This window comes from Corvus kubaryi, unplaced genomic scaffold, assembly GCF_017639235.1.
Source record: "Corvus kubaryi isolate FWS band 111438036 unplaced genomic scaffold, C.kubaryi_AGA036_p1.0 68, whole genome shotgun sequence".
Lineage (NCBI taxonomy): Eukaryota > Metazoa > Chordata > Aves > Passeriformes > Corvidae > Corvus > Corvus kubaryi.
The window spans coordinates 12,421,341-12,446,231 of NW_024582056.1; the positions used below are offsets into that span (position 1 = coordinate 12,421,341).

Consider the following 24,891-nt stretch of genomic DNA (forward strand, 5'->3'; position numbering starts at 1 on the left):
TCATCAAATACCCATGCCCAGACCCTGAGCCCCCTTATCCTGCCACTGGCAAGGCTCTTTTCAGATGCTGGTTTTCCTCCTTGCCAGCTTGTCCAGCCTTTAGTTTGGCAGTGAGTTTTGGATCCCTACAGCACCTGGTTGGCCACACTGGCTACTCCATGGCTAGTCCCCGATCCTAAAGCCCCACAGCATCTTCTCCAGCTGCAGGTGTCCAGACCTCCCAATAAAACACAGCCGCACATGCTGATGCAGCACAGAAAGCAAGGTCAAGCAGAAAATCATCAGAAAAAGTTTTTAATGAGAAGCTGGGATAGATTGCAGTGATGAGTCACAAGGCTGTCAGACAAGAGCAATGCTCAAGAGACCTTCCTCTTTTCTCCCCCCTTCCATTTTTCCATACAAGCCCACATCCACCCCTCCTCCCTTTGCTCCTGTCTCCTCCCAAACTGCCTCTAACTACTCTTCCCCATCTGTCTCAGTTTTGCCATATCCCTACCCAAAATCGGTATTTCTGCTATTACTTGAATCCCTTACTGATACAGCTTGGTGGACATTGCAAGATTCCCCAAATATTCCCTTCAATTATTTGTGAGGTTTGATCACCTTCCCCTTAAACACCAGTGAAATTGATCCATCTTTCCCAGCAATCCCAGCCTCTTGCTCCCACTGCTGTTCAGCAATTTCTCGTATCATGACCAGCAGCTCCTCATAATCTTTTCAGCTGGCAAAGCCTCAGCCAGAGCCTGGACATCTGCCTGCATAACATAAGAAATTTAATTCCAAGACAGAAAAAAAAAGTGCAGATGCACTGAACTGCCACGGGTTTAACATGTGGCAGTGCTGAAGTCCTCAACTGTTCCTGTGAAACAGCTGTGATGCAGCTCATCTACCACAGCCAAATGTCTGGTTCCAGGTTTCATAGAGCTCCAGGTCTTTGGGGGACACGCTGGGCCGCACCGATCTCAGGGCACTGTCAAAGTCCAGGAAAGAGATGGGCCGTACCTGGTCCGGCGTGATGGTTGCAATGTCCATGGACTGCAGACTGCGGATAGGGCCCAGAGAAGCTTCCCGACAGAGCTGTGTCATGTCTGCCCCAGAAAACCCATCGGATTTCTGGACTATGAGTTCGATTTCCTCTTCATTTAGAGAGCAGCGCTCCTTTGCCATCAGCCGGGTGACAATCTGCTTCCTGGCAGAGGCTTCTGGGAGAGGGATGTACAGTCTCTTCACCAGTCTCCTTCGGGCAGCTTCATCAATTTCCTGGGGTCGATTTGTTGCTCCAACCACGAGGATACGATCTTCAGAGGAGGTTGTTGCCCCATCTAACTGCACCAGAAATTCAGTTTTTATTCTCCTTGACGACTCATGCTCCCCCTCTCCACGCTGGGACAACAGGGAATCGATCTCATCGATGAAAATCACTGCTGGCTGTTGACACCGCGCCACAGCGAACAGCGCACGGACCATCTTCTCCCCCTCACCCACCCATTTGGAAGTCAGAGAGGAAGCACTGATGCTAAAAAACGTTGCTCCAGACTGGCATGCAATGCACTTGCCTATGAGGGTCTTGCCAGTCCCAGGGGGGCCAAAGAGAAGAATTCCTTTGGGAGGACCACGCAGGCCAGTGAAGATGTCTGGCCTCAGCATGGGCCACACCACTATTTCTTTTATCGTAGCTTTGGCAAACTCAACTCCAGCAATGTCATCCCAGCTGACCGGAGGCCCATGATCCATGATCTCATGCATGATGAGTTCAACCATCTTTGGTTCTATGTTTTTCAGCCGTTCATCCATAGGCAGCGATGGACCTGTTGATACCCCTACATGAGGTTTACACTGTGCTCCTCCATTTTCACTTCCATCTTGTTTCGGAACTGGAGGCACAAACTTGCCGAACGGACCCCGAGACCTGCCTGCACCCAGGGATTTTTTCACACCTCCATATGATGAGACTGGTGCACGCTGGTTTTGAGATTTCTTTTGCTGATCCACCCACAGCTGTTCCTTTGCAGTTTTAAACCTAGGAGCACTGCTCTCTTCATTTCTGTTTCTTTGCCCTGAAAAACCACTGGTTTCTGTAGAAAGGGAAGCCTGACATGGAGCAAGGCTAGGAACAGCTGTGCTGCCTTCATCAGCCAGACCATAGAATGCTTTTCTTTTCCCAGAATTTGCAGACCAGGCAGGTACAGCTGACTGGTTGAAAAGAGACAAATTTTGTGCGCCACAACAGTTACCTGACATTTTCAAAGAACTACTATTAGTGGCTTCTTTACTTCCAAAGAGCGGAGTTGCCTGGAAACCTGGATGAACCTGTTTGCTTAAGGAGGCTGAAGCGGCAGGAAGCGTGTCTGAAGTTTTGGTCACAGGAGGCACACTGCTTTGAAGGGACTTTGAAGATGAGGGATGCTCAAGAAGATCTGGTCCCTGACTTGCACATTTTGCTGAGCCAGCACTGAGCTCAGTCTCCCTGGTACTGCCAAAGACATCAAGTTTAGGAAGAGCTGGAGCAGGGGAGGCACTGACCCCTTTATCAGCTCGCACACAGGCATCTGTTGGTGCCATCTGAGAGCTCTGGAAAAATTTGCCAGCCTGCATCCTCTCTTGCACACACTTTAACTCAAATACATTATCTGTTGTCAAGGCAGATTGCCACTTGTCACTGTCACTTTGCTGACATTTTGCCAAAGTCAAAATGTTTTCTGCATAGTTATTCAAGCCAGTCTCTGCGTTGCCAGAGTCAATAATCGCAGAGTATTTCTCTGCGTACTTCTTAAACAGGTTGGCAGCACAGACCTGGGAGATCTCGGAGTTTGCCCATGCATACTGAATGCGCAGGATCTTGGCACGGTATCCATCTGCCTTCTGCCTGGGTGTGCAGGTGCCAGAGGTGACAGCAAAGTAACTTTGCTGCCAGTCACTCAGGTGCACTGCGCTGGGGGTGGGGGCCTCCATCACTGACACTGGAACAGACAGAAAATACCTGCAGTTACAAAATGCCATCTCACACCATTTGCACGGTCTGCTTCCCCCCTTTCCTAAATACTTACATGGGAAAACCTACATTATTTTAACTGAGAGAAACAGAGCAGGAGGTCTTGAAAGCTACTTAGCCAGTCTGGACACTTTACTGTTTTCAAAAAGCAACCAGCTTTGTGGTGCAAAGGCATTTAGACTGAGGTTCTCTTTTCTTCCTTGTTCAAAGAAAGAAAAGAAGAAGAAAAAAGTGGGGGGGAAAAAAAAAGAGAGAGTTTGCTTCTAACCAGAGGTCTCCTGGGGAGGTAAGTGAACTGCAAAGAATGGTAACAGATGGCCAAGTAAAACTTGGCCTTGTTAAATGAAATCACCAGTGCTTTCACTCTTATTTGACAGACTACGGCACAATGTAACGGGGGACAGAGGATACACCACTGTCAGAATGATTTCATTTATTGCAGTGATGGTAATAAAAATGAAACAAGCCAATAAGTAAAATTGTATGCAGACTCTCCGAGGGGAGATAAAAATGGAATGAATAATCCTGAATGTAGCAATCTTTCAGATTAATAAAATAGCAACAGACTACTAGCAAATGTTCAAAACTATTTATTCCATTTAGAAGGCTCTAAAAAGCCCCCATTTTACACTTTAGAGAAAAAAAGCTCTTGCATGTTTAAAAAGCAGAATTTAAACTCCTTTAGTGTTGGGGTTTTTTTAAGAAATAGGAAGGATAACATTTGGCTCAGGAGTATTTTGTTTGACTTGAAATGATTGGCTCATGTTCATGATGTATTTTCTTTCTCTGCAAAGTTTCATGTCCATATATTCTGCACCCTTTCCAACAGAGTATGAATCAAGTTGCAATCTCCTGGATCAGGTATGGACTATGTAGGAATGCAGATGGAGGTACAGGTGAAATGTCCATACAAGGCTGGGGAGACAGAACTGAAGGGTATTTGGGGGTGTCCTCTCTAATTATTGGCAAAAAGTCTGGCATCAGCATTAGACAACAGAGGGCACAATGTGATTATTGCTCATACGATTATATGGTTACGCACATGATGAATAACAAGGACGTAAATCATTCTGGTTTGAATATTTTTTTTTACTACAGCCCAAATTTGTAGAGCTGTTTAGAAAAGTCAAAATACATTTTACCTGCAAATCTGGCACCTCTACAAGCAAATCCAATTCAAACAAACAAAACAAAACCACAAAAGCAAGGCTTTCTCTCTAAAAAGTTACTGCCAACTTTTGCACCGTGAGAAGTCTAACTCGCACCTAGAGAATCTGATACAAACTCACATCATAACCCCTCCATAGCTGAGTGACAGGTGAACAGAGAAAGGCTGCAGCTTTCTACTTCTTTTCTCTAAACAGCTATCACTGTGCACATAACTTTTTTGTAACTGTTGAACCAAAAATATCTTAAGCAACATAAAAGCTTAAGTTCAGGAAAAGTTTAATAGCAGGTATTTACTCCGAAGAAATACTTCGGTCATTCAGAACACAAAATCTCAAGTTCACCACCACTTCCTTAAGGATTCAATGGTCCCCTTCATAGCACTGAGAGAAGGTCATAACAAGTGAACAGTGGTAACCAGTTTGAAATTTGTTTAGTTTGATTATTCACAGAATCACAAAATGGGTCAGGTTGGAAGGCACCACAGTGGTCATCTGGTCCAGCCTCCCTGCTCAAGCACGGTCATCCCACAGCACATGGCACAGGATTGTGTCCAGATGGTTCTTGAGTATCTCCAGTCAGGGAGACCCCACAATCTCTAGGAAACCTGTTCCAGTGCTCAGTCACCTGCACAGTGAAGAAGTTCTTCCTTGTATTCAGGTGCAACTTCCTGTGCCTCAGTTTCTGCCCACTGCCTCTTGTCCTATTGCTCGGTACCACCAACAAGAGCCTGGCTCCATCCTCTTGACATCCTCCCTTTAGTTATTTATATACATCTTAAGCATCGTCTAGCATCACATTACCTCCCCCTATTCTAATACCTATTAACTGTCCTCATAGCCTTACAACTTCTCTCCAAGAGAGCCACATGCACACACGTTCAGGCAGAACTGTTCAGAACTGTCCCCAGACGAGGATACCCTACTTCGTGTGCATGCCCGAAGCTGGGGCGTATCCAGGCACTGGCACCAATGGATCTCTGGCACAGAGGTGCGGAGCGGGCGGGAGCTGCTGCTGGTGCCGCTGCCTTCACACACCAGCACAGGGCACGCCTGCCTGCGAGCCAGGGAACCACGGGCAAGTACGCGAGCACACCCGCCCATTCACTGCCCTCAGGCCAGGAATCCAGCCGGGGAGCTGCCCGGGCACGGCTGAGCCCTCGCCGCCCCTACCCAGCCGGCAGCCACGGCCCCTCAGCTCAGGAGCGACGGGCGGGTCCCCTCTCACGGCCCCGGGAAGCGGAGACCAGAGCCCCGAGGAGGTCCCGCAGCTCGCTCGCTCGCTCGCTCCCTCCTTTCTTCCCTCCCTTCCCTCTCCCCTTCCCCCAGTCCCGGCCGTGCCGCTCCCGCTCCCGCTCCCGCTCCCCGCTCCCCGCACCCACCGGGCCGCCGCCGCTTCTGCGAACCGCGCGCGCCCGCTCCGCAGCCGGCCCCGCCCCGCCCCGCCCGCCAATCGGATAGCAAGGTTCGGGAGGCGCAGCCAATCAGAGGCCGGGAGGGCGGCCCGAGTGGGGGAGGGACGGGCTCGCTGCGCTGACGTCACCCGCGGCGCTGGGAGGGACGGCGCGCGGCAGGACGGGCGCTCCCTATTGGCTGTGCCTGAGGCGCGCGCCGCCCAATGGGCGCGGGGTCCGTGCCTTGGGAGGCGGGGCCGGCCCGCGCCACCCGCAGCTCGTGGCATGGCGCGCGCGTGCCTTCCGCGGGTCGGCGCGTGCCTGCGGCCCTGCCGCCTCCTTCCCGGCTCCTTCCCGCCTCCTTCCCGCCTCCTTCCCGGCTCCTTCCCGGCTCCTTCCCGGCTCCTTCCCGCCTCCTTCCCGCCTCCTTCCCGGCTCCTTCCCGGCTCCCTGCCGGCTCCTTCCCGGCTCCCTCCAGGGTTCCCCGCCGAATACCCAGCTGACGGCCCCGGGCGCTTCCCTGGTGCTGGTGCTCCCGCGCCTTGCCAGCCCTGCTCACAAGCTTCGGAATAACTTTCCTTATAAAGGCTTGGCTCCTCAGCTGAAGGTCAGAGCAGCCGAGAATGGAGAGGCTGGAGAGTGTTAAGGGGTTCTGCCATGCTCATTGCCTATCCAGGCCATTTTCAGTAGCGGTAGGAAATGGAAACGTGGAGATGTGCAGTTTGTGAGGCAGACGAAGCCTTTACCTTCAGTTCGGCGGCTGAAGGAGCAGAATTGCTGTGGCTCTTCCTGTGTCAAACTCGAGTCTGGCAGCCCAGAATGGCAGGGCAGCCACTTCCATCAACATCCCCCAGCTACCCGCTGTTTGTTCCTCTCCTCTCACTCAGAAGCCCCTCTGGATGCCCTTTGCTCTGCTCACAGGCAGCCAGGCCAGTGGCGTCCCGGGCTCTGTCCTTGGCAACAGCCGTTCGCGCAGGACGGGCTCCACAGGAGGCAAGTTCCATGAATGATCGCCCAAGCACAAAGCCCGGCTCTCCTGGTGGTGACTTCGCAGCCAGTGATGGGTATCTGGCCCTTATGCACACAAGCACTTGACCACCATGGCCACCTATTTCATCTCTGCCCCTGTGGCAGCGGCTGTGGGGCCACCACGGCAGTGTCAGAAGGGGATGCTGTCTAACGCTCCTGAAAACAACAGCTGCTGGACAGGCCTTTTTGGGAGAACCGCTCTGACAAGACGAATGACATACTGTTTTACAGGGCAAAAGATGGTGGATGTATCCCATGAACTGAATGTGGTGGTGGAGTCCTCAGCTGTATCACACCAGCCCACGTTCAAATTAGCGCACCAACCTAGATGCAAATTAGCACTCTAAGCTGCAGTTACACTTCTGATATTAACACAGACACTTCTGTGTGGGTGAACATTTCCCGTGAGGAACCTTTCCTGCAGTTACTGTCAGGTTTTTGTTACGCATCAGGCTTGTTATACCATTAGCACAGACAGCATATTACATTAAACTGTCTGTGCTGGTATGCAGGCTATCATCTCAGGCCCAGCTGGGCTAACATTTATATAGTTTGTGACTCTGCTGCCATCAAATTTTTCCCAAGGCATGCTTGCCCGATTTCCCTGGGGTTGCACAGGGGTAGGGAGCAAAGGAGCCTTGGGGACACAGGCTGCAGCCAGGCAGGGCTCATGCCATGGGCCCCTTCCCTGTCCTACCTGATGGCACCGGAGCTGCAAACCAAAGCCGAAGCTGGGCAGCTGGCTCCAGTGGCAGATCCAGCTGCAGGACTGTGCAGAACTTGGCAGAAGGGTCAGCATTGGCCCTGGGTATGGCCAGGTATTTTTCAGACTCCTGTTGCTGAGAAGGAAACTTCCTACAGGAAAATTTGCAAACTCCCATTTGCAAAGTAATTTGAAGGACACATTGAAAAAAAGTCCCCGGTGGTGAAAATCAGGGCACTGACTTGATATGAGTGGGGAAGTTGGACCTCTTACAGTGCATCTGGCATGAATGAGTTGGGAAGAGCTTAGTTAAGTACAAAGAGACAATAGTCTTAGTTTTGTTTCCATTTATTAATATTGCCAGTTAAAACCTGTATGTATGTCTCTTCAGTAGGTTTTGGATACAGATTTTAAAGGGAGTCGACAGCTCACAAATTATAATTAGAGCATTGAATTTCTGATTATTTTTCCATTTAGAACATACAAACTTTACATATGCTATGTAGATATTATCCATTGACAGTTATTTAACTATCCCAATACCAACCACCCTGGTTTTCAGGATTCTCAGTTTTATTTCACATTTGCTGCTGTCTTTGAGTAATTCAGGTTTATACCTCTCACGGTTTAGACTGCTGGTGTAAGGCAACTTCAATGTGAGTGCTACTCATCACATATGGTGATAACAACACAACAACAACAACAAAATGGCCATGAGCAGAATTTTGTATGTAAAGACAAGAACAAATTGGAAATTTAATAATTATAATGGAGTTCAGAGTATAATATATTACCAATACTTTCATAAATACATATATTTTCAATATTTCGCCATCAGCAATAAAATATATTTATAATCTGTCATTAAGAATGTAAGTACTGTACTCTGCTAGTTTAAAAAAAAATAAATTTAGGTTACTGAAAAGTCAGGTGTTTTCCCTCCTTCTCTAGTAGCCACAGTCTTCCTTGAGATGTGGATATTCTACTAAAGTACAGTTCTGGGATTCTGTAATTATTTTTAATATCAAACAGTATTCATCGGCACAGACTGTATTAGCTTTTGCACACAAGGCACAATAAATCCAGGTTAACATATTAACTATTAATAAATGCAGTGTTTCTCACTTACAGATACATTGCAAAGCTACAGAACAGAAACACCAGTTATGTTCTTCTTTCGAAATGCTCCTTTCAGTGCTTGTTCTTGAGTTGATTACATAGCCCAGACTTCCTTTTTTGTTAGTAGTCTAGGAAGGAATTATCACATGGGGAAAAGAGGGTATGAGAGACTCAATACTGTGAAGGCCTTCACTAGTTACATATTCGAATCATCTGAGAATTTCCAAAAAACCAGAACTGTGAACTTCAGGTTTCTGTACTGGACTAGCCATGGGGAAATGTAATTCCATGGGTCTCATCACTGCTGTTTATTAGAAGATTCACTTAAATCACTTCTTTAAAAAAGAAAACAAAAATTTAAGTTTTACTCCATCTATATTTTAAATTAGCCTTTATCTTAAATTCTTCGCCAAGAGGAGTTTTGCTATCTGAACAACAGCCACTTCTAAAACTGATATCCAGATACTGAAAAAGGTTTAATTGAATGTCAGTTTTGGCAATATTTTCCCACAAATGTCTAAAGGGATCTATGTCTAATTCTGGGCTGTTGGGGACATTTCACCTCTTCTGGGTTTGGATGTGCATCCTTCCTGCATCCCAGTTTTCCAGCAGTTTGAGGCTCACACAGGTGGACATCATTTGTCTGTGTGCTGGTTTCCATGGAGCAGATTTCCAGCAGAATCTTCTTATGTTCAGTTTAGTGGTGCCTTAACTTACACCTTTCTTTTCCAATACTTATTAGTCAGATTTTTTAATTTCAATTATAGTCACCTAAGCCCAAAGCAACTCCATTTCATTTCAGTGGAATTACCTTGGATTTACTCTGTGATAGCTTTGATCCAAATCTGATCTCTCTCCCTTTTTTTTTTTTTTTCCCCAGACAGACCTGCTTATATATTTCACATACAAAATACTGGTCTCTCTCACAGAGAAGGTGTAATTCTTCTCTGGCTCCAAGATTCTAGAATTTTCATAATGTAAAAGTTGTAAAATTGTATCAGTGTGGAAGATATGTGTTATGGATGAACATTGTTTTCCAGGTCATGAGATCTGAATAATGTTGTTTTAAAAAAAATGATAACAGAGAAAGGGAACAATTTGCCAGCATTTTTCAGTCTCTTCAGTCTACCAGTCTATTGCATTGTGCTACCACAGAAAAGCTAGATTTCATATTGGTTCTGCTAAAGAGAATGATGCTATCAAAATTTCTGCAACTGACAATAGTGTCTTGTGTCAGTTACCTGCTCAAATATTACTGTGTTTTACTAAAATCATTGGTCATCCCTTTCTTCATCTGTTACCAGGGAAATCAGTTCCTTAAGGAAATAGTAATCCTTCCCAGTTTGCACCCCAGAAGTGAGAGATTAGGAATCACCAGAAAAATCTACCTGGTCCACATTCAAATTTGTTAAGGTCTTCTGGAAAGACAGAGGTAGAAGCAGACCATGTGCCAAATTAACTGTCCTGATCCATGTTCCCTGGTCTACTTGCAACTTCCCAACCATAGGAAGTATATTTGAAAGGGATGAAGGAAGAAAGATGAATAATTGTGCAAGTTGCTCAAGAGACTTTAGAAGATAATATGAGCATTAAAAGGAAGATTGAAATGCAAATGTAGGAATTAATCCTACATATTATTTTTCTTGGAGCAGCTATTTATGTTGTTCTTATTGACACAGAAACAACTGTCTGGAATTTGCTTTTAAAATGGCAAAAGTACTTCTTGAATTGATAAGGTTCTGACTTTGACCTCTTAACTTTCATTTTAGCTCTTTACTGTGCCCACCTTCGACAGGATGACATATCAATGGTTTGTGTCAAATACATACGATTTGACTTTCTCTGAAAGAGGTTTTCCAGTATTTTCATGTTCCATTCATCACTGTTAATGGAAGAAAACCACTGATGGAGGAACCACAGCAGATTTTGGGGGTTAGTTCTCTTACTTTCTATTTTAATTGTCACTTGTTTACTCATTTGTTAGCTAATTTGAGAAACTTAACATTTTAGACATCATATTCCTTAGCACATTTTGTCAAAGATTTATTACACAATGAAGTAATCAAAATGGTAGCCATAAAAACAAATCACAAGTCAGTTTCACAGAACGTATCTTACAGACTATTTTCAAGTAATCACTGCTGATAATAACTTGATTAAAAATATAGAATACCGGGTAGCACATGGCTTTTGACGAGACTCTTCAGGAGGAGCTTTTCAGGGACCTCATTATGAATGATCAATCTGGAAACCAATAGCCAGCATAACCTATTTGCTGGTATTGGACAAAATGAGTGTTTTACAAGCAAACCATTTAGGGGAAAGTAGAGAACCTGCCAGAAGAATTATTAGTAATCAGTCAGTTCTCATTCCCCTGGGTCTGGCTATTCAGTGAAGGAAGTCTTGAAGTCCTTTGTCCTTTGTTCATTTACAAAATTACTGCAGCAAGTGTGTCGTGACATGATAGTGCCCCAAATCCTGGCAACTACATTTGTGCATGCCTATTCAGATATTAATATAACATATTAACATATTTAAACCGGAACAGGTTACTGAACTTCCCCAACTTGGATTCTTTCTGCACTCATAGTAATGTTAAATTAATTGGCTAAAACACCTCTCAGTTTCATCTGTGAGGAAAGGAGGGGGTATGCTAGAGGTGAATGGGGACAACAGAGGGAGCACCAACCCTTCCATTTCCATTGCTTGGTTGAACAAATGCTCTTGGCTACAAACTGGTAAGAAATGACAGCTCAAGTCTCCTTGTCTATGTGCCTCTGGAAACAAGCAGGATGAAACTACAGTACAGAGAAGGAATGACTAAGGTTACAACACAACTTGCTGGCAAGGATTTTGCTACTGCAGCTGGGCTATATAACAACAGGTTTTGTATTTTTTTCCTTCATAGTTTGACTTTCCCACCTGCACCTAAAATAAAACTTGGCAACACAGAGAAAGCCAGTTAATTACCTCATCTCCACTTATACTTCATTGCTGTTACTGCTGGTGGTGGTTTTGCTCCCATGTTTTCAGAAGATCAGTTGCCAGCTGTGAGATGTGCTGCCAGGCAAACTTGACATGGGTGGATTCCACTGTGCGGGAACAAATAGCAAAACGTAGCACAAACTTCTCTCTCAGGTGGCACGGGACCAGATGGATCTTCTTGGCATCATTTATGCTTTGAAGAAGTGCCTCATTTAGTTCATTTGAGCCCTGAAATCATTGTAATTCAATGGATATGACAATGAATTTCAGAAACAAGCCTGGAAAATGTAAATCCCACCAAGCAGCCAAGCCCAAGTAGCACCAGTAACAAGCAACCATTTTCTCATCTCTCAGTCCTTTGCTGTCAAAGGATATCAAAAAGATGATGATGTACGAGAGAAGTTTTGAGCCACAAAGAGATATATGGATTATCTTGGCTTTAGGAGCAGTGTTCACACTGGGGCATTTGTGATAGCTGCCCTTTTCTGACCTAAGATCATGAGCTATGTTAAAAGCATTCATTATTGTATCCATGTTATTACACTCTTCTTGGATCTAATCAAACAAACATGGGAGGAAGCTTTGCAGTGAACTGTACTAACTTTCCTAAAACAAACCTTCCAGTCTTCACTTGAGCATGGCTGCTGTGAGAGAGTCTTTTGAATGTGAAATCTTACCCTTAATTAAAAAATTTTTAAGGTAATGTATCCCTGGCATAAGTAGGTTTCATGTTATTAGTCAACACCCTAAAAAAGTATCTGCCTCAAGTTCTATAAGAATTGTCCACCACAGAATCCATCAGAGGAAGAATCTTAGCTATTGTGCATCCTTTACTCTCTCTATTACACTGGTGGTAACACACAATTGCAAGAGATTCTGGGAGCATCTGCACTTTTACTGCAGTGTCCCCTTACTGAGCACGGACTGTGGAAAAAGAGTCACAAATGGCCAAATCCGTCTGTTCCGCAGCAGTTGTGTTACTGGGGCAGCATTGGTCTTCTTGAAAACTTCCTGATCAGAAAACACCTTCTTTCAAATCTGGGCAGTTGTGACTTTCCTGCTTAGCCTTTTCCATACAAAACCAAAGCATAAGGCCGACAGTTTCCCATTGGCAGCAAGGATAAATGTATCATTCTCAAGTTTTTAGATCGTATTAAGAATTAGAGTTGAACCCAAGTCAAAACCTTGTTCTGTCTTAGCACAAGTTGTCAGGAATTTTGTGTGATGTCCTGAAATTCATGGCTTAGCCTTACTCTTCTAGGAGATATTTATGCAACTGAACTGCTCCTAAGAAAATGGGCCAGCTTTGGTGTTTTGCAAATCCCCACCTATTCCTGGTCAGTCACTGACAATGATGTCCTGCTTTCTTATCAAAGGTAATGCCTTATTAAAATGACAATCCTTGCCTTTAATATCAAATGCACAGCACTGGCTTTCAGGCAATGCAAGCAGGTATATGATGTTAAGTTGGCAGGGGTGAGGGGAGGAAGGAGAAAGATTCATTTAGCTTTCTTCTGTTCTACTCTCACAGCTCCACCTTAGGGCTGCTGTGACACTCGGGTGTCACGTCAAATTGAAGTTGGTAGTGACTAATCCTCTCCCAGAGCTTTGAGAAGCCAGCTTTGATTGAGTCTGTGAGCTTCAATAAGACAGCATTCACACCCCCTTGGAGAAATTACTAGCTTGACTTGTATTCATCTGCAGTCATGACAAGGAGGCCTAAAACTAACCCTTTGGCATAACATATTTGATGAAATAATTATAACATGAAAGTCATAGGTAATTAGTCCATTTGCTCAACAGTGTGAAAGGCAAAAAATTAAAAGTTACAGCTAAGCAAAACAATAAAAAAGGGCTTCTCAAGCACAAAGGAAGGAAGAAAAAAAAAAGTCATACTTTTACAGCTGTGCAGCATTATATTGTTCAAGGCCCCTGATCCTTGGTCGTACTGTAACTACATAAAAGTTACAAATACCCTGCTTCTAAGATGTATTTTAATATGAATTATAAAAATGACAGAAAGATTTTTGAAGGAGTGATATAAAAAGCAAATAAAGCTGTTAAAATACCTATAAATCTCTTAATTTGAAAGCTTGCTAGTTTTCTTTTTCTCTTTTTGGATCAGGTAGGCAAGAAATGAAAACACTGCTCTTTCTACACTGTTTTTTCAGTGGAATCAGGCCTTCATCCTACAACTTGTCCAAAGGTTTCTTAGCTAAAGGTCCAATATTTACCTCCTATTGTAAAATTGTCTTCCCCTTTAGATGAGATTTCTTCCTCCGAATCATGAGGGACAGGAGAACAGATGAGGATGAGCTACTGGTCTGATCAAAAGTGACAATTCCTGTGTTGCTATGCTCTATTTCACCAAAACTGTTCCTTCAAAGTAAATGTAGAGCACTGACTAACAGCTGCCTTTGGATCTGCAAAACTAGTGTTTGCTAGTTCCATGTGAGAGAGCAGACTGCAACCAACATTTTGTTATTGAGCAATAAAAGCCAAAGAATCTATCCCTCAATATCTTTTAAAAGTTCTTTTTAGGAAAGGCATTATATTTGTGTTTCCACTTACTGAAAAAACTCTACATTCTGTAATCTGTCAGATCCCCTAGACACAGGGTCTTTTTCAATTTTATTTTAAACAATATAAATTATAAAAAAAACATTTTCCTATTCCAGATGAATTCACCTTTACTTTAGTATTTAATTGTTAGCTTCTTCAGCCAGTTGCATCAAACTCAGGTAACTGGGGCAACTGAATGACTGGGAAAAGAATTTGTTAAAAATTAATAATAACACACTATCCAGAAGGAGAAAAGGTGTGCTTGGAAGCCTTCAGAAAAGCTAAAAGCTCATTTAGGTATCGTGAACTAGAAATAAGTATCATAACTAGAAAACACTAGTGCTGTTGTTATTATTATTGTTGCTTGGTGGTCAGATTCAGTGTCACAATCCAGTCCTTTACAGAGGCTTTAGCTGAAAGTTACTCTAAAAAATGAATTCATTACCTAAACTAAGACACTGATCCCTTTTCAATGTCTGATTAAAACAAATGAGCTCTCCCAACTACTGCAGATTTTATGCTCCAAGTGCAGAATGTATTTTCTAGTTTCTGTTGGGCAAGGTCTCTACATCAATGAACTTGGCACTTTGAGAGATTTTGGGGAATAAAAGGCCAAACAGGGCAAAAGGATCATGTTCAGCAATAAAAAGCAGACCACAGCCAAGGGCAGCAGGGAATCTGGCCTCCCATATAACCTGTTTAAACATATCTTGCTTCAATTTTCCCAGTTTGACCACAGAATTTTATAGATAAAAAAGCAGTCTTTAAAGAAAACAATAAAAAAGTGTTTAGTGCTCTAATTTTCATCTGTGACAGTAATTTTTTAATAAAATTGAAAAATAAATTCACATAAGAAATTAACTTGACAAGAGACAGGTAATATGCACTCATCATACACAGAAGTCTAGGGAAATATACTGAAACAATCATCTTTATCAAAGCTCATCATGCATAGAATGTACCAGTCATTTTGATGACAGGTTACAACATTTGTTTGCCTTGACTATATATTTCCATGCCTTAATATGCTTTAATTTCTCTTAAGCATTTGATTCAGTTTTAACAAGATTGTCTTAAGCTTTTCTCTTTCATCTGCTTTGTTCTAAACGAACTCCCTTTAGTTTCCTTAAAAAATAATCAAGTATATTAACTACAAAGACTGTATTCAGTTGCAGGTTACGGTGTTGCTAGAAACCATGAGAGCAGAAATAGGAGATCTTAGCTGCCTTACCTTCAGCCGGAAACAGACCAGTCCCAAGACAACCTCAGCACAGATCTCAAACCTTTCATCCTGAAGGACTAAGCGTTCAAACTGATGCGACAGCCTGACATGCTGAGAAGAGAATGAGAGTATCTATATTGTATACATTGGATTCACCAAGAGAAAAGGTGTGCTGAATGATTTGCCATTCCTTTGCTCTGTTCCTTCTGCTGATGTGTGATAATATTCACATATTGCCATCTGTTTGTGTTAACTTCCATCCTGTTTATGACTTCCAGAGACCATATGGAGCCATTGCTGTCTTAGTATCTCAGTCTGTCAAAGGCAGTACCGGTCTACTTCTTGAGACACTTCAGCACAATTTGATATGATACCACATTAAGAGTAAATAATTTTAGGTAATTCTCCTTTAGTTTTTATGCCACTGCTAGTTTTGGCTGGGAATGGCTGAAGAGTCCAGAAGTCATTAGAGGGAAAGGGGGAAATGGACAGATATGCAGGGAAAAAAGGGTCACAGTTTCAGTGCAAATTAAGCTGGAAAGATACACTTTTTTTTAGAATAGCTCACTTAATCTGAGAAATCTGTGAAGAAAGGGAGAACTTGCTCACTATTCTGACCTGGGTGCTCAGGTTCAGTTGAAAAGAAAGTTGATGGCAGTATTATCAGGAAAATGGATAGCAAATCTCAGCAAACCTGTTGAGAAGTTACCGAGGCAAAAATGAATTACAGGGGGCACCAAGCCAGAGCAATTATTTTGAAGCAGATGAACCCAAAATTCAAATAAATAGGAAAAATACCAACAGACATAGTAAAAACCAGCTGGGAAGTCTTAACATCAGTCAGTGATACTTGCACACTCACACCATGTTTTGCTTTGCTTTCTTCCAAGTAGAAAATTAATTTAAAAGCATTTTCAAAAAACCAACCCATATCCTCATCAGGTACCTGCAGTACTTTATCCAGTCCCCCTCTTACTGGCTTTGTCATTATCTTAGTGTTCACTATCATAAAAAAACCCAAAACCCCAACCAACCAAACAAAAAAGATAAGACAGCAACAGCAACCAGCCATTTGAATTATAGTTTGTCTTCGTGCAATAGCCAGTCTATACCAAAAATTATCTGAAACATCTAAAAATCATGTTTAAAGGTTCTTCAGCTTTTATATATTTAGGATTGCAAATAGTTTTACAAAAAAAAAAAACAACTAAGCCCATGCTTTTGCACTTTGACTTTTTGTAAATTCAAGGACAGCTATTAAACAAAAATGAAACATATCACTTTGGGTCAGGGTTAAACGTGGAATGTTTCATCTCAGAGGAACTTCTTCCGAAAGGACAAAACCAAGGCAAAACAGAAATAACAGAAAAGGAAAAAAAAAAAGGAAAAAAGGCCAACACATTTTGCAATCTTAATCATAGCTTTCAGATGGTTTTTTATTTCTTAAAATAGAAAAACATAGTTTAGATTGAATCAAAACATTGCTTCAAACCTTCATATTGCGCTTACTGGTACCCTATGCAACCAGCTAGTTTTCCTGTTGTTACCACTTCCGCTCTGCTGTTTGTTACATCCATTTATCATCTCCCTCTAAAATTAGCCTGAAAGCTCTTTGAGTCAGGAATGAGACCAGTAAAATGTCCAATCCCTTCCAAGGCGTTTGAATGTTCTGCTAATATGAAGAACATGAATTTACAGCTGTGAAATCCAACCAGAAGTATCTGCATACATACAGATACTTGTATGCATAATAAGTGCATGAAAAACATATGTGAAATAGGCACAGGTGTTGCAATGGTTGTTTACTGTCTCCTCCTGTGCTCACGTTCTGTAGCTTTAACCAAACATGTCTTTTACACAGCTCTGCAAAATTCTGCACTGCATGTACCGTGTCTTGGAAATCAAATCCATAAAACAAATCATGTTCAATGAGATAAGAATTTCACAACTGTCCAGCTGAATGTAATCACCAGCTGAATTTCATCCAAATTTGTCTGGGTAAGAACTGAATAAAACAAACATTTAAGATTTGGCTTACTGTGAGAATTTTGTACAAGAAAACTCCAGACCCAAGCTATGCATTTTATAGCATGTACTTACGTCCAGTTTTTGAACTAAATGATTTTTCAGGAATTTGAAAGAAATAAAAGCAAGGGAAAATAGAAAATTTTTAGTTATGTCACAAACCAAAATTCTAGAAGTATTTTGCATTCATGTCTGGATGCAAATACTTATATCCACAGCAAGTCTTAACAGCCAGCAATAATTGATAAAGACACTGGGGGGCACCAAGCGTTTTAGGTTTTACAGAACTGAAAGGAGAGAAAGTGGTGATTTAACTGGAGTTTCACGTGTACAGCTTTGCCTAAGTACAGTTACCCATGGCCCTGCACCTTTGAACCATAAGCTATTATCCTGAATTGCTCTTACAAAGATTGCTGCAACAGTAAAGTTAAATATTATTAAGCCTGGAAGTTCAAGCCCTGTAAAACTGCAGGGCATTTAGGTATCAAACGTGCCTCTCTTAAGTCCAAAAACTGTACCCACGCTCTGGACATGAGTATGGCAGTAACTCACAGGAGGACACGTGTGACTTTAGTGCCTCAGCTTTTCAAGACAGGCAGGTACACTGTGAAAATAAAGTCCCGTTTGGAAAACTGCAGGCACGAAACTGAGGATAGGAAAGAAGGAGAAGTAAAAGACTGACAGGCTGCTCTCAGTTTTCTGCTGAATGTGTACATACCAAGCCTGACCTATGGATATCTTGAATCTCCAAGTACTTTTGATTTTGACATATGTGTCAAGCTGTGTCCCTAGCACCATTAACTAAAGTTGGCATTCAAATATTATTTAACTTTTCAAAATTATTTTATCTAGAGTTGTCATATGATTTAACATATGATTTAATTTATATGATTGTGTATGTGTACATACACAAACCAGCTCACATACTGTTTCTAGAAATACCATTTGGGCAATCCCTTCATCATGTGGGGTTCTCAAAGTGGAATCACATGGACTGTGTTAGTGTCCTGAAATATCTTGGTATATAGGAACAGAATTACAGCCCCAGTCGTTACAGTGAAATTTACCTGATTGAGAAAAAGAGGCTTGTAAGGAATTTTTATGTGTCACTATTATCGCAGGCAAATAACCATTGCTTTTCTGCAGTGAGAAAGGAAACAAGGGATCTAATTAAATTGGTTATTCTGGATAAAGGGAAATGTCTTACATAATAATAGGAGCAGTAAACTTGCAAGGCACTAGAATGTGGTCTCTATTTTAAAAAATCTGTATTCTTGTAAATATACTGTGAATAAATAGAAATAAAAATAAAAATCATTATAAATATAAATATAAATATAAATATAAATATAAATATAAATACAAATATAAATGCTTCTGCACTGACATGTTCAAGCTGAATTTTAATTTCTGGGCAAAGTCTTCAAGAGCTAAAATAGTTTTTGATTGCAGGGAGCTTCTCTGAAGCATCAGAGTACACTACTGTGTATATGCAGATAAACATACTGGCCTAGTCTTGATCACTTTGTACTTTTCCTCCTATAGATTTCACCTCTTTGCCTGCCTTAGCCTGCATCCCACTACACTGACGGAAAATGCTGTCAAAAGAGTCTTCTTAACAGCCACTTGGACCATGCCACTCTCCAGTTTTAGCTATTTTTTTAATGCTATCTCTAGCATTGCTGTTCTTTACAGTTCCAGTTTCTTGGACTCTACTGTTAATTTTTAATGGAATTCATTATCGTCAGTACACTGATTACTTCTGGTCCTAAGGAGGATTCAGCTGAGTCAGAATATTCATAGGCATTGCATACAAAAACACACTAACTCCTAAATGTCTCAAACTACTTTTGAGCTCTTTGAGAGGGCTTAAACCAACGAAGGAATAATAAATAGATGGTCAAGCGGTTTGCAAATGGGCCATTTGGATTTCACATTTATACGGACTCTGAGTGGTTGACATCAGTCCAGAAGACTGTTGTTGTTGGTTTTGCCCTCTTTTTACATCTCCTCTGTGGCTTTGGGACTTACCTCCAAAATTTGTATTCGTCTCTCCCCACATCCTTCAAAGATGACTATCCTCCCCTTTACCACTGCTTTAAAACCTATACTTTGCAATAGGTTAATATGACATGCTGTGTGTGAAAAGAGTGCATAACTGGAATGTTTGGAAAACAAAAAAAATTACTGTATCTAAATCCAAGTCACACATTCTCATCTCCTGGGAATATTTTAGTTCCTAAATGCCATCCTCAAGTAAATGCCAAGTTGCAGTGGTTATCCAGTCATTTTGATGTAGACCTTAAGGCTGCAAACACAACAAACATATTTTCCTTAAAATACACGAATAAAATTTTAGTGACAGTTCACCTCAAGAAAAGAAGTTTGTGAAGAGATAGTTACAGATGTCTTTGGTCTTCCACCCAGAAACTTGCTAACACACAACAAATAGGGTGGCTTCTTAAGGATAAACAGTGTTTTTTCCATCTATATCATGTCAGAAAGCTCACCACTATTGAAAATCTCAAATCCCTTTGTAAGTAACACCAGGCTGCACAAAAGAAGCCAAACTAGAAATCTATAAACACTGCACAGATCTTCCTAGAGTTTTCCATGACTTAGGAGCAAACATAGGCATCTCCTTCCCCAGATTCCAGCCTAAGGAACTGTTTCAAACCTCTACTCTTCTGCCCGACTCTGTTATCCTTTCCCCGGGGCAACTCCTTAATAATACGAGATTGGGGGGGGGGGAGAGAGAGAGAGAGAGAGAGAGAGGGAGAGAGAGAGAGAGGGAGAGAGAGAGAGGGAGAGAGAGAGAGGGAGAGGGAGAGAGCGCGCTTCTTCCTGCTTCCCCAGCTCCAGCACCTCCGCTCTCCACTGGAAAGTTGCAATACCTGCCTCTGCCACTGTTCCTGGGCCTCTTTTCATTCTACATGTCCACTCTATCACCCACTCAAATGCATCTCCAAATCATAATATACTGCTTCAGAAATACTTCTGGCACCTACAAGGCTTCCCTTAAAACCCAGCTAAAAGTCCCAAGTACACAGGAGACAGTACCATCCAGGAACTGCCTGGGACTGCCTTGGCCAGCAATGGGAATATAAAAGCTGCTACTTGCAAGATGCTACAGCATGTTTAAAAGAAAGCAGCTTCTCACGGCCAGGCATGCGGATGAGCAGTGTTAAAGTTCAGTTAACAAGTGAAGCTAAATTCCAAATTATTTTTCATTTGGAAAGTTGTCTGTAGGTTTAAAAATTTAAACCAATGTTGGGCTGGTTTAGATACTTCATTACTACCCTACCAAAAGAAAAGTCATCACAATCTACCTGTAGCTCATGATAATTCCTGAGAAGAGAGGAAAAAGTACAGGATATTAAACACATTTTTAATTTTTATTTTGCAGCTAGTGATATAATTTTACCAACAGAGCTGAAAAGTCATAAGAGATACCTTAAACTCTGCTAGAGCAGGGAGCAAATGAAACACAATTATTTCTTGAAATTTAAGTTCAACAGAGGCTTGCTGGAGATACAAATTACATTTTTTTTTAAAGATGCTTTGGAACCCACTGAACCAGCATTCACTGGGAGTGGGCAAGGGGGTATGAGGATAAATTACTTTAATGGTTCCAGCTTGAAGATGTATACAGTGAGCCAAATTCTTCACTTAATTATCCCTCTTTCCCTTTCATAACTTATTTTTATATTTATACTGAAGAACAATTTAGTCCTTAATGAAATATAAACCAAACACACTCATTTCAACAAGCCCTTGGAAATCTTAGCTGTCTGAATTACCTTTACAAATGAGGAAAGATACAAGGGTCTTACTTTGGAATCAGTATCTTTAAGAAGAGATTCATTGGCTTAGCCTTCCTGAACTGTATTGTGATAGAAAATATGAAAGCTTGGTCCTCAGCTATGATTCTATGAAGACACGCAGCTTTTGCCTGGACAGTCCGGGAAATACCTGGGACACAGGGAAAGTGGGAATTTGTTGAATGTAAATACCAACCTGTGGGAACCAGCCTGACAAAAGGCCATGCAGTTGATATGAGTCTTTCAACCCTCTATTTTCCCAGTGAGAGATTTAGCCCTACTTAAAAACAGCATCATACTGCAATAATTGCAGTCGCAAGAAATCTAACCAGAGAGAAAATGCTACTAGGAATGGTAATGGTAATACTAATAAAGGGATAACAAACCTCAAATCAATTTTTCATCAAAAGGATATGTATCAGATTGATACAAGGATGATTGATACAAGAACATCAGGATTGCCACAGCTGCCAAAATTTATTTCTGAAAGCCTCATTAAAGACAAAAATCTAGTTTTGGTATTTGTAGAGTTGAAAGCTTTAGTGTGATTAAAATAAGAAGCAAAGAGGGTACTGTCTATCCCATAACCTTTCCAAATGAAAAGATACTTCCTTCTACAGTGATTTTACAAGAGTGGAAAAAGCCTTTCTTAGGAATTCTTCTGTTTAGTACCACAATTGGAAAGAATGTGTGTCTGCAGGGAGTTTGGTATGCTAGGCTAGGCCCTTAGTTAATGGATATTTTTGTAAATATTTAGAGCCAAGTCATGGATCTCCCCTCACTAGAGGTTATCCTGAACTTCATAAAGATAAAAGCTATGCTTGAATTTGACTTTGCCACTACAGAGGAAGTATATATATAATTTAGACTGGCGCCACATATGTTTTTTAGTGATTAAAAAAACCCCCTTTTTACATCAAGAATGAACTTAGTACTTATAAAAATACTAACAAACTGTAAATTGTACACATTTCTTTTAAATGTATTTTAAACAGGAAAGAAAGCAACAGCAGAGGTAGACATGCCAGATAAGTCACTGTATCCCTTAATCATAATCTAAATATGTTATCAATGCATGCACATCAATAATATAATGAAGAAATGAATATCCATGTGTTTCCACAACAAAACCATGGATGTGCTCTGGCTTAATTTGAGAGGGAAGTATAGTACCATACTGTAGAAATTCCAAATTCCTAGACTTTTCTTTCCTGAAGACAAGCACAAAATAGACGGCACCTTTAAGCCTGCCATGATATGAAATTGTGACCTTACATGGGGCAAACGAGCAGCACCCCTGTTGAACTGAGCTGCCTAAAACTATTTCCTGTGCTTTCTGATGTGTACAGAAGTCATGGAAAGTAGATACATGGCCAGCTCATTTTCCCTTGCCGTCCCACCACAGGGTACCCAAGAAGGCAATTCCCAGTCACCTTGCGGATGTGCTCCTGCAGCCCCTTGACCCCGTACATCCTCAGCACAAACCAGAGCTTCAGGGAGCGGAACCTCCTGCCCAGGGGGATTTGCCAGTGCTGCAACCAGAGAGAAGAGCCCATGTCAGAAGTCACCATTGCAGTGAAACAGCAGAAAGTATGTTCTGCCATGGTTTTGAAGTGAACCACATTCCACATCCTATGGGCAGTTGCCAGAGGTGGGTCAAATAAGAGTAGAAATATCTATTCCTGGTTTATTAATCCCTGTTTATTAATACCATTTAATATTCAAAATTTTCAAATTAAAATTGGCAAAGGAAGTTGGAGTCAGAATGAAAGGGCCATGAGGCAAACCAAATTTTCTTTGTGGATCCTAAATTCTCCTCAAGGGCTTTAGAAAAACAAGTATCTGAGAAACTCATGTACATTGGCTTGTTTAAAGTTGTGGGGCTAGCATCTACAAAGACAGGTATGTTTTCCATTTCAAAACAACAGTGTTTCCATGGTAAAAGATTAAAATAGAGATGCCTTAAATTTTTTTTCTAATTGTGTTATTCACTATGTTAAAGAAAATAAAACCCAAACCCAAAACTTTAGGAAATTTCTTTCTACTGCCTAAATCTAAAGATATTGCACATGCAAGACAATTTCTGCCTTTAAACAATATTTTTTTTCAAAAAACACAACCCCAAATTTCTGTTCAAGGAATGTTAAAAATTTAGAAAGCTGCATCCTTCTTGAAAAGAAACATAAAGTTTGGAGGTTTATGATAGTAATGAAAAAATAAAAGTCCTAAAAATACCAGTCTGTACAAGTAATAGTATTAATTATTACATTGGTACTGTACTTACCCGATAATCTGTTACAAGACCTGGAAATTAAAGAAAAAATGTTCACATTGCATCATCATCACAACAGCCAAAGACTTCAATCATTCTAATGTTATTGAAAAAGCTGCATCTTAGCTGTCCTTTACATCTGCAACAAAATTCAGCATCATCAGTGTCACCAGGACCACTAAATATCTAGCTGGGTACTTGGCAGCATGTTAAATGAAGGTGCTTTTAATAACCTTCATTCCTTAGCTAGTCAGAATATACCACTAGCAAACAGTTCACAGAAGAAACTATTTTCCTTTCTGTTATACTGCAGATACTATGGAGATGACAGAATAAATACTATGTTTATTTTCTTCCTGTAGGGAAAACAAGCAGTAGATGAAGCAACTATTATTAATTTTGGTTTAAACAGTTTGCAGGATCCCCAGACTCACTTCATAACTCATGCTCTACTATGAAATGTCATCACCTTTACCCTACTGTACTGGTAACACTTCTAAAAATAATCCACTTTTAAATACCTTTTATACTCATACATATATTTGTTGCTAATTCTTCAACATGTCTAATACGTGGCTGGAAAAATTCACTCAGAATTTGACCTGTTCCTGCTTGGAGAATAGTATTCTGCAATTTTTTATGGCTTTTCTTCTGATGTAGTGCAAGCCCCTTACAAACACAGATGGACTAAGCCACAGAGCAGTCCAGGGAGGCAAACAGAGGGCATTATTAGTTATCCTTTATAGAAGCACATGGTGTCAGGATTCACCTACTTTTTTTTTAAATAAAGGAATTAAACTGATTTCACAGTAAAGGAAACTTGAACATAGTTAGTTACTTGCTGTAAGTCAGTGACAGAAATTAAACTGACATAATATTTAAAGCACTTCTTTAGGAAGCATCTGCTTAGCCTCCTTATTCTGCTTTATTTCTCTGCAGTGGAGTATAAGCTTCATAGGAGAATATGTACTTGGATTCCTTGGGAAAATGCTAAGTACTCCTGGAACTGTCAACTGGAAGGTTGAACTGTAGCTTCTGAATTTGACCAGTCTATGGCATTTACATAATTTTCAGCCTTTATGTTTTCTAGGAAAGAAAAAAAAAAAGACTTTTTCCTGTGTTACAAGCTCTCTTGCCAATGTCCTCTCATTTATACAGCCAAAGCATAGGAAATAACATGGTCCTTCTTTGCCTGTAACAGAAGGCCATTGGGTTCTTTAACCTGTTACTATGTTGGTTTCCAGGTGGTAAAAAACCCCAAACCCACAAAACAACCAACAATGATTAACCTGTTCCTGAACTTCAGGAAATGAATATGGTTGTCTCTGCTTGGTAACAAGGTAAATTGATAACATTCATATTCTTCTGCAGCCAATTGTAGCAGCCATTTCTGTTTGATAGCTGCAGGACTGGTAGCAAAGAGAGTAAAGCGACTGGTGACAGATAAATAATCCTACGCTCCTGTAAGGGGCTGGTGTCTAATGATCCACAACAACGCCTTTCCCAAGCTGTGAAGCAGAATGTAATCAGTGATTAGTCCTTGATTCCTTGATTACAAGCCTTAGTCTTACATCTGTATTTAACCAGGAGGAATTGCATTG

General features: G+C 41.4%; 2 protein-coding genes across 8 annotated transcripts in view; both read right to left on the minus strand.

The window, feature by feature from the left end:
- Positions 1-278: 278 nt before the first annotated feature.
- FIGNL1 (fidgetin like 1) lies at positions 279-5,583 on the minus strand. The gene is made up of 2 exons (XM_042048876.1): positions 5,541-5,583; positions 279-2,960 (listed from the first exon to the last, which is right to left on the minus strand). The coding sequence occupies exon 2, from the start codon at positions 2,950-2,952 to the stop codon at positions 883-885; it is 2,070 nt and encodes a 689-aa protein (XP_041904810.1). The 5' UTR covers positions 2,953-2,960; positions 5,541-5,583; the 3' UTR covers positions 279-882.
- A 2,033-nt stretch (positions 5,584-7,616) lies between these two features.
- The window catches only part of DDC (dopa decarboxylase), a 73,951-nt gene continuing 56,676 nt past the window's right edge, over positions 7,617-24,891 (minus strand). For 5 of the 7 annotated variants that reach the window (XM_042048838.1, XM_042048836.1, XM_042048840.1 and 2 more), the window contains 4 exons: positions 23,303-23,322; positions 22,452-22,550; positions 15,182-15,283; positions 7,617-11,616 (listed from right to left, as the gene is read on the minus strand). In XM_042048838.1, the coding sequence (XP_041904772.1) occupies positions 11,401-11,616; positions 15,182-15,283; positions 22,452-22,550; positions 23,303-23,322 (437 nt within the window). In that variant the 3' untranslated portion in view covers positions 7,617-11,400. Of the gene's footprint in view, positions 11,617-15,181; positions 15,284-20,573; positions 21,170-22,451; positions 22,551-23,302; positions 23,323-24,891 lie in introns of those variants that run through there. The other 2 variants (XM_042048841.1, XM_042048842.1) reach the window with 2 other exon arrangements.

Coding starts and splice junctions, on each gene's coding strand:
- FIGNL1 (XM_042048876.1), bottom strand. CDS start 2,952: ATGGAGGCCCCCACCCCCAGCGCAGTGCACCTGAGTGACTGGCAGCAA.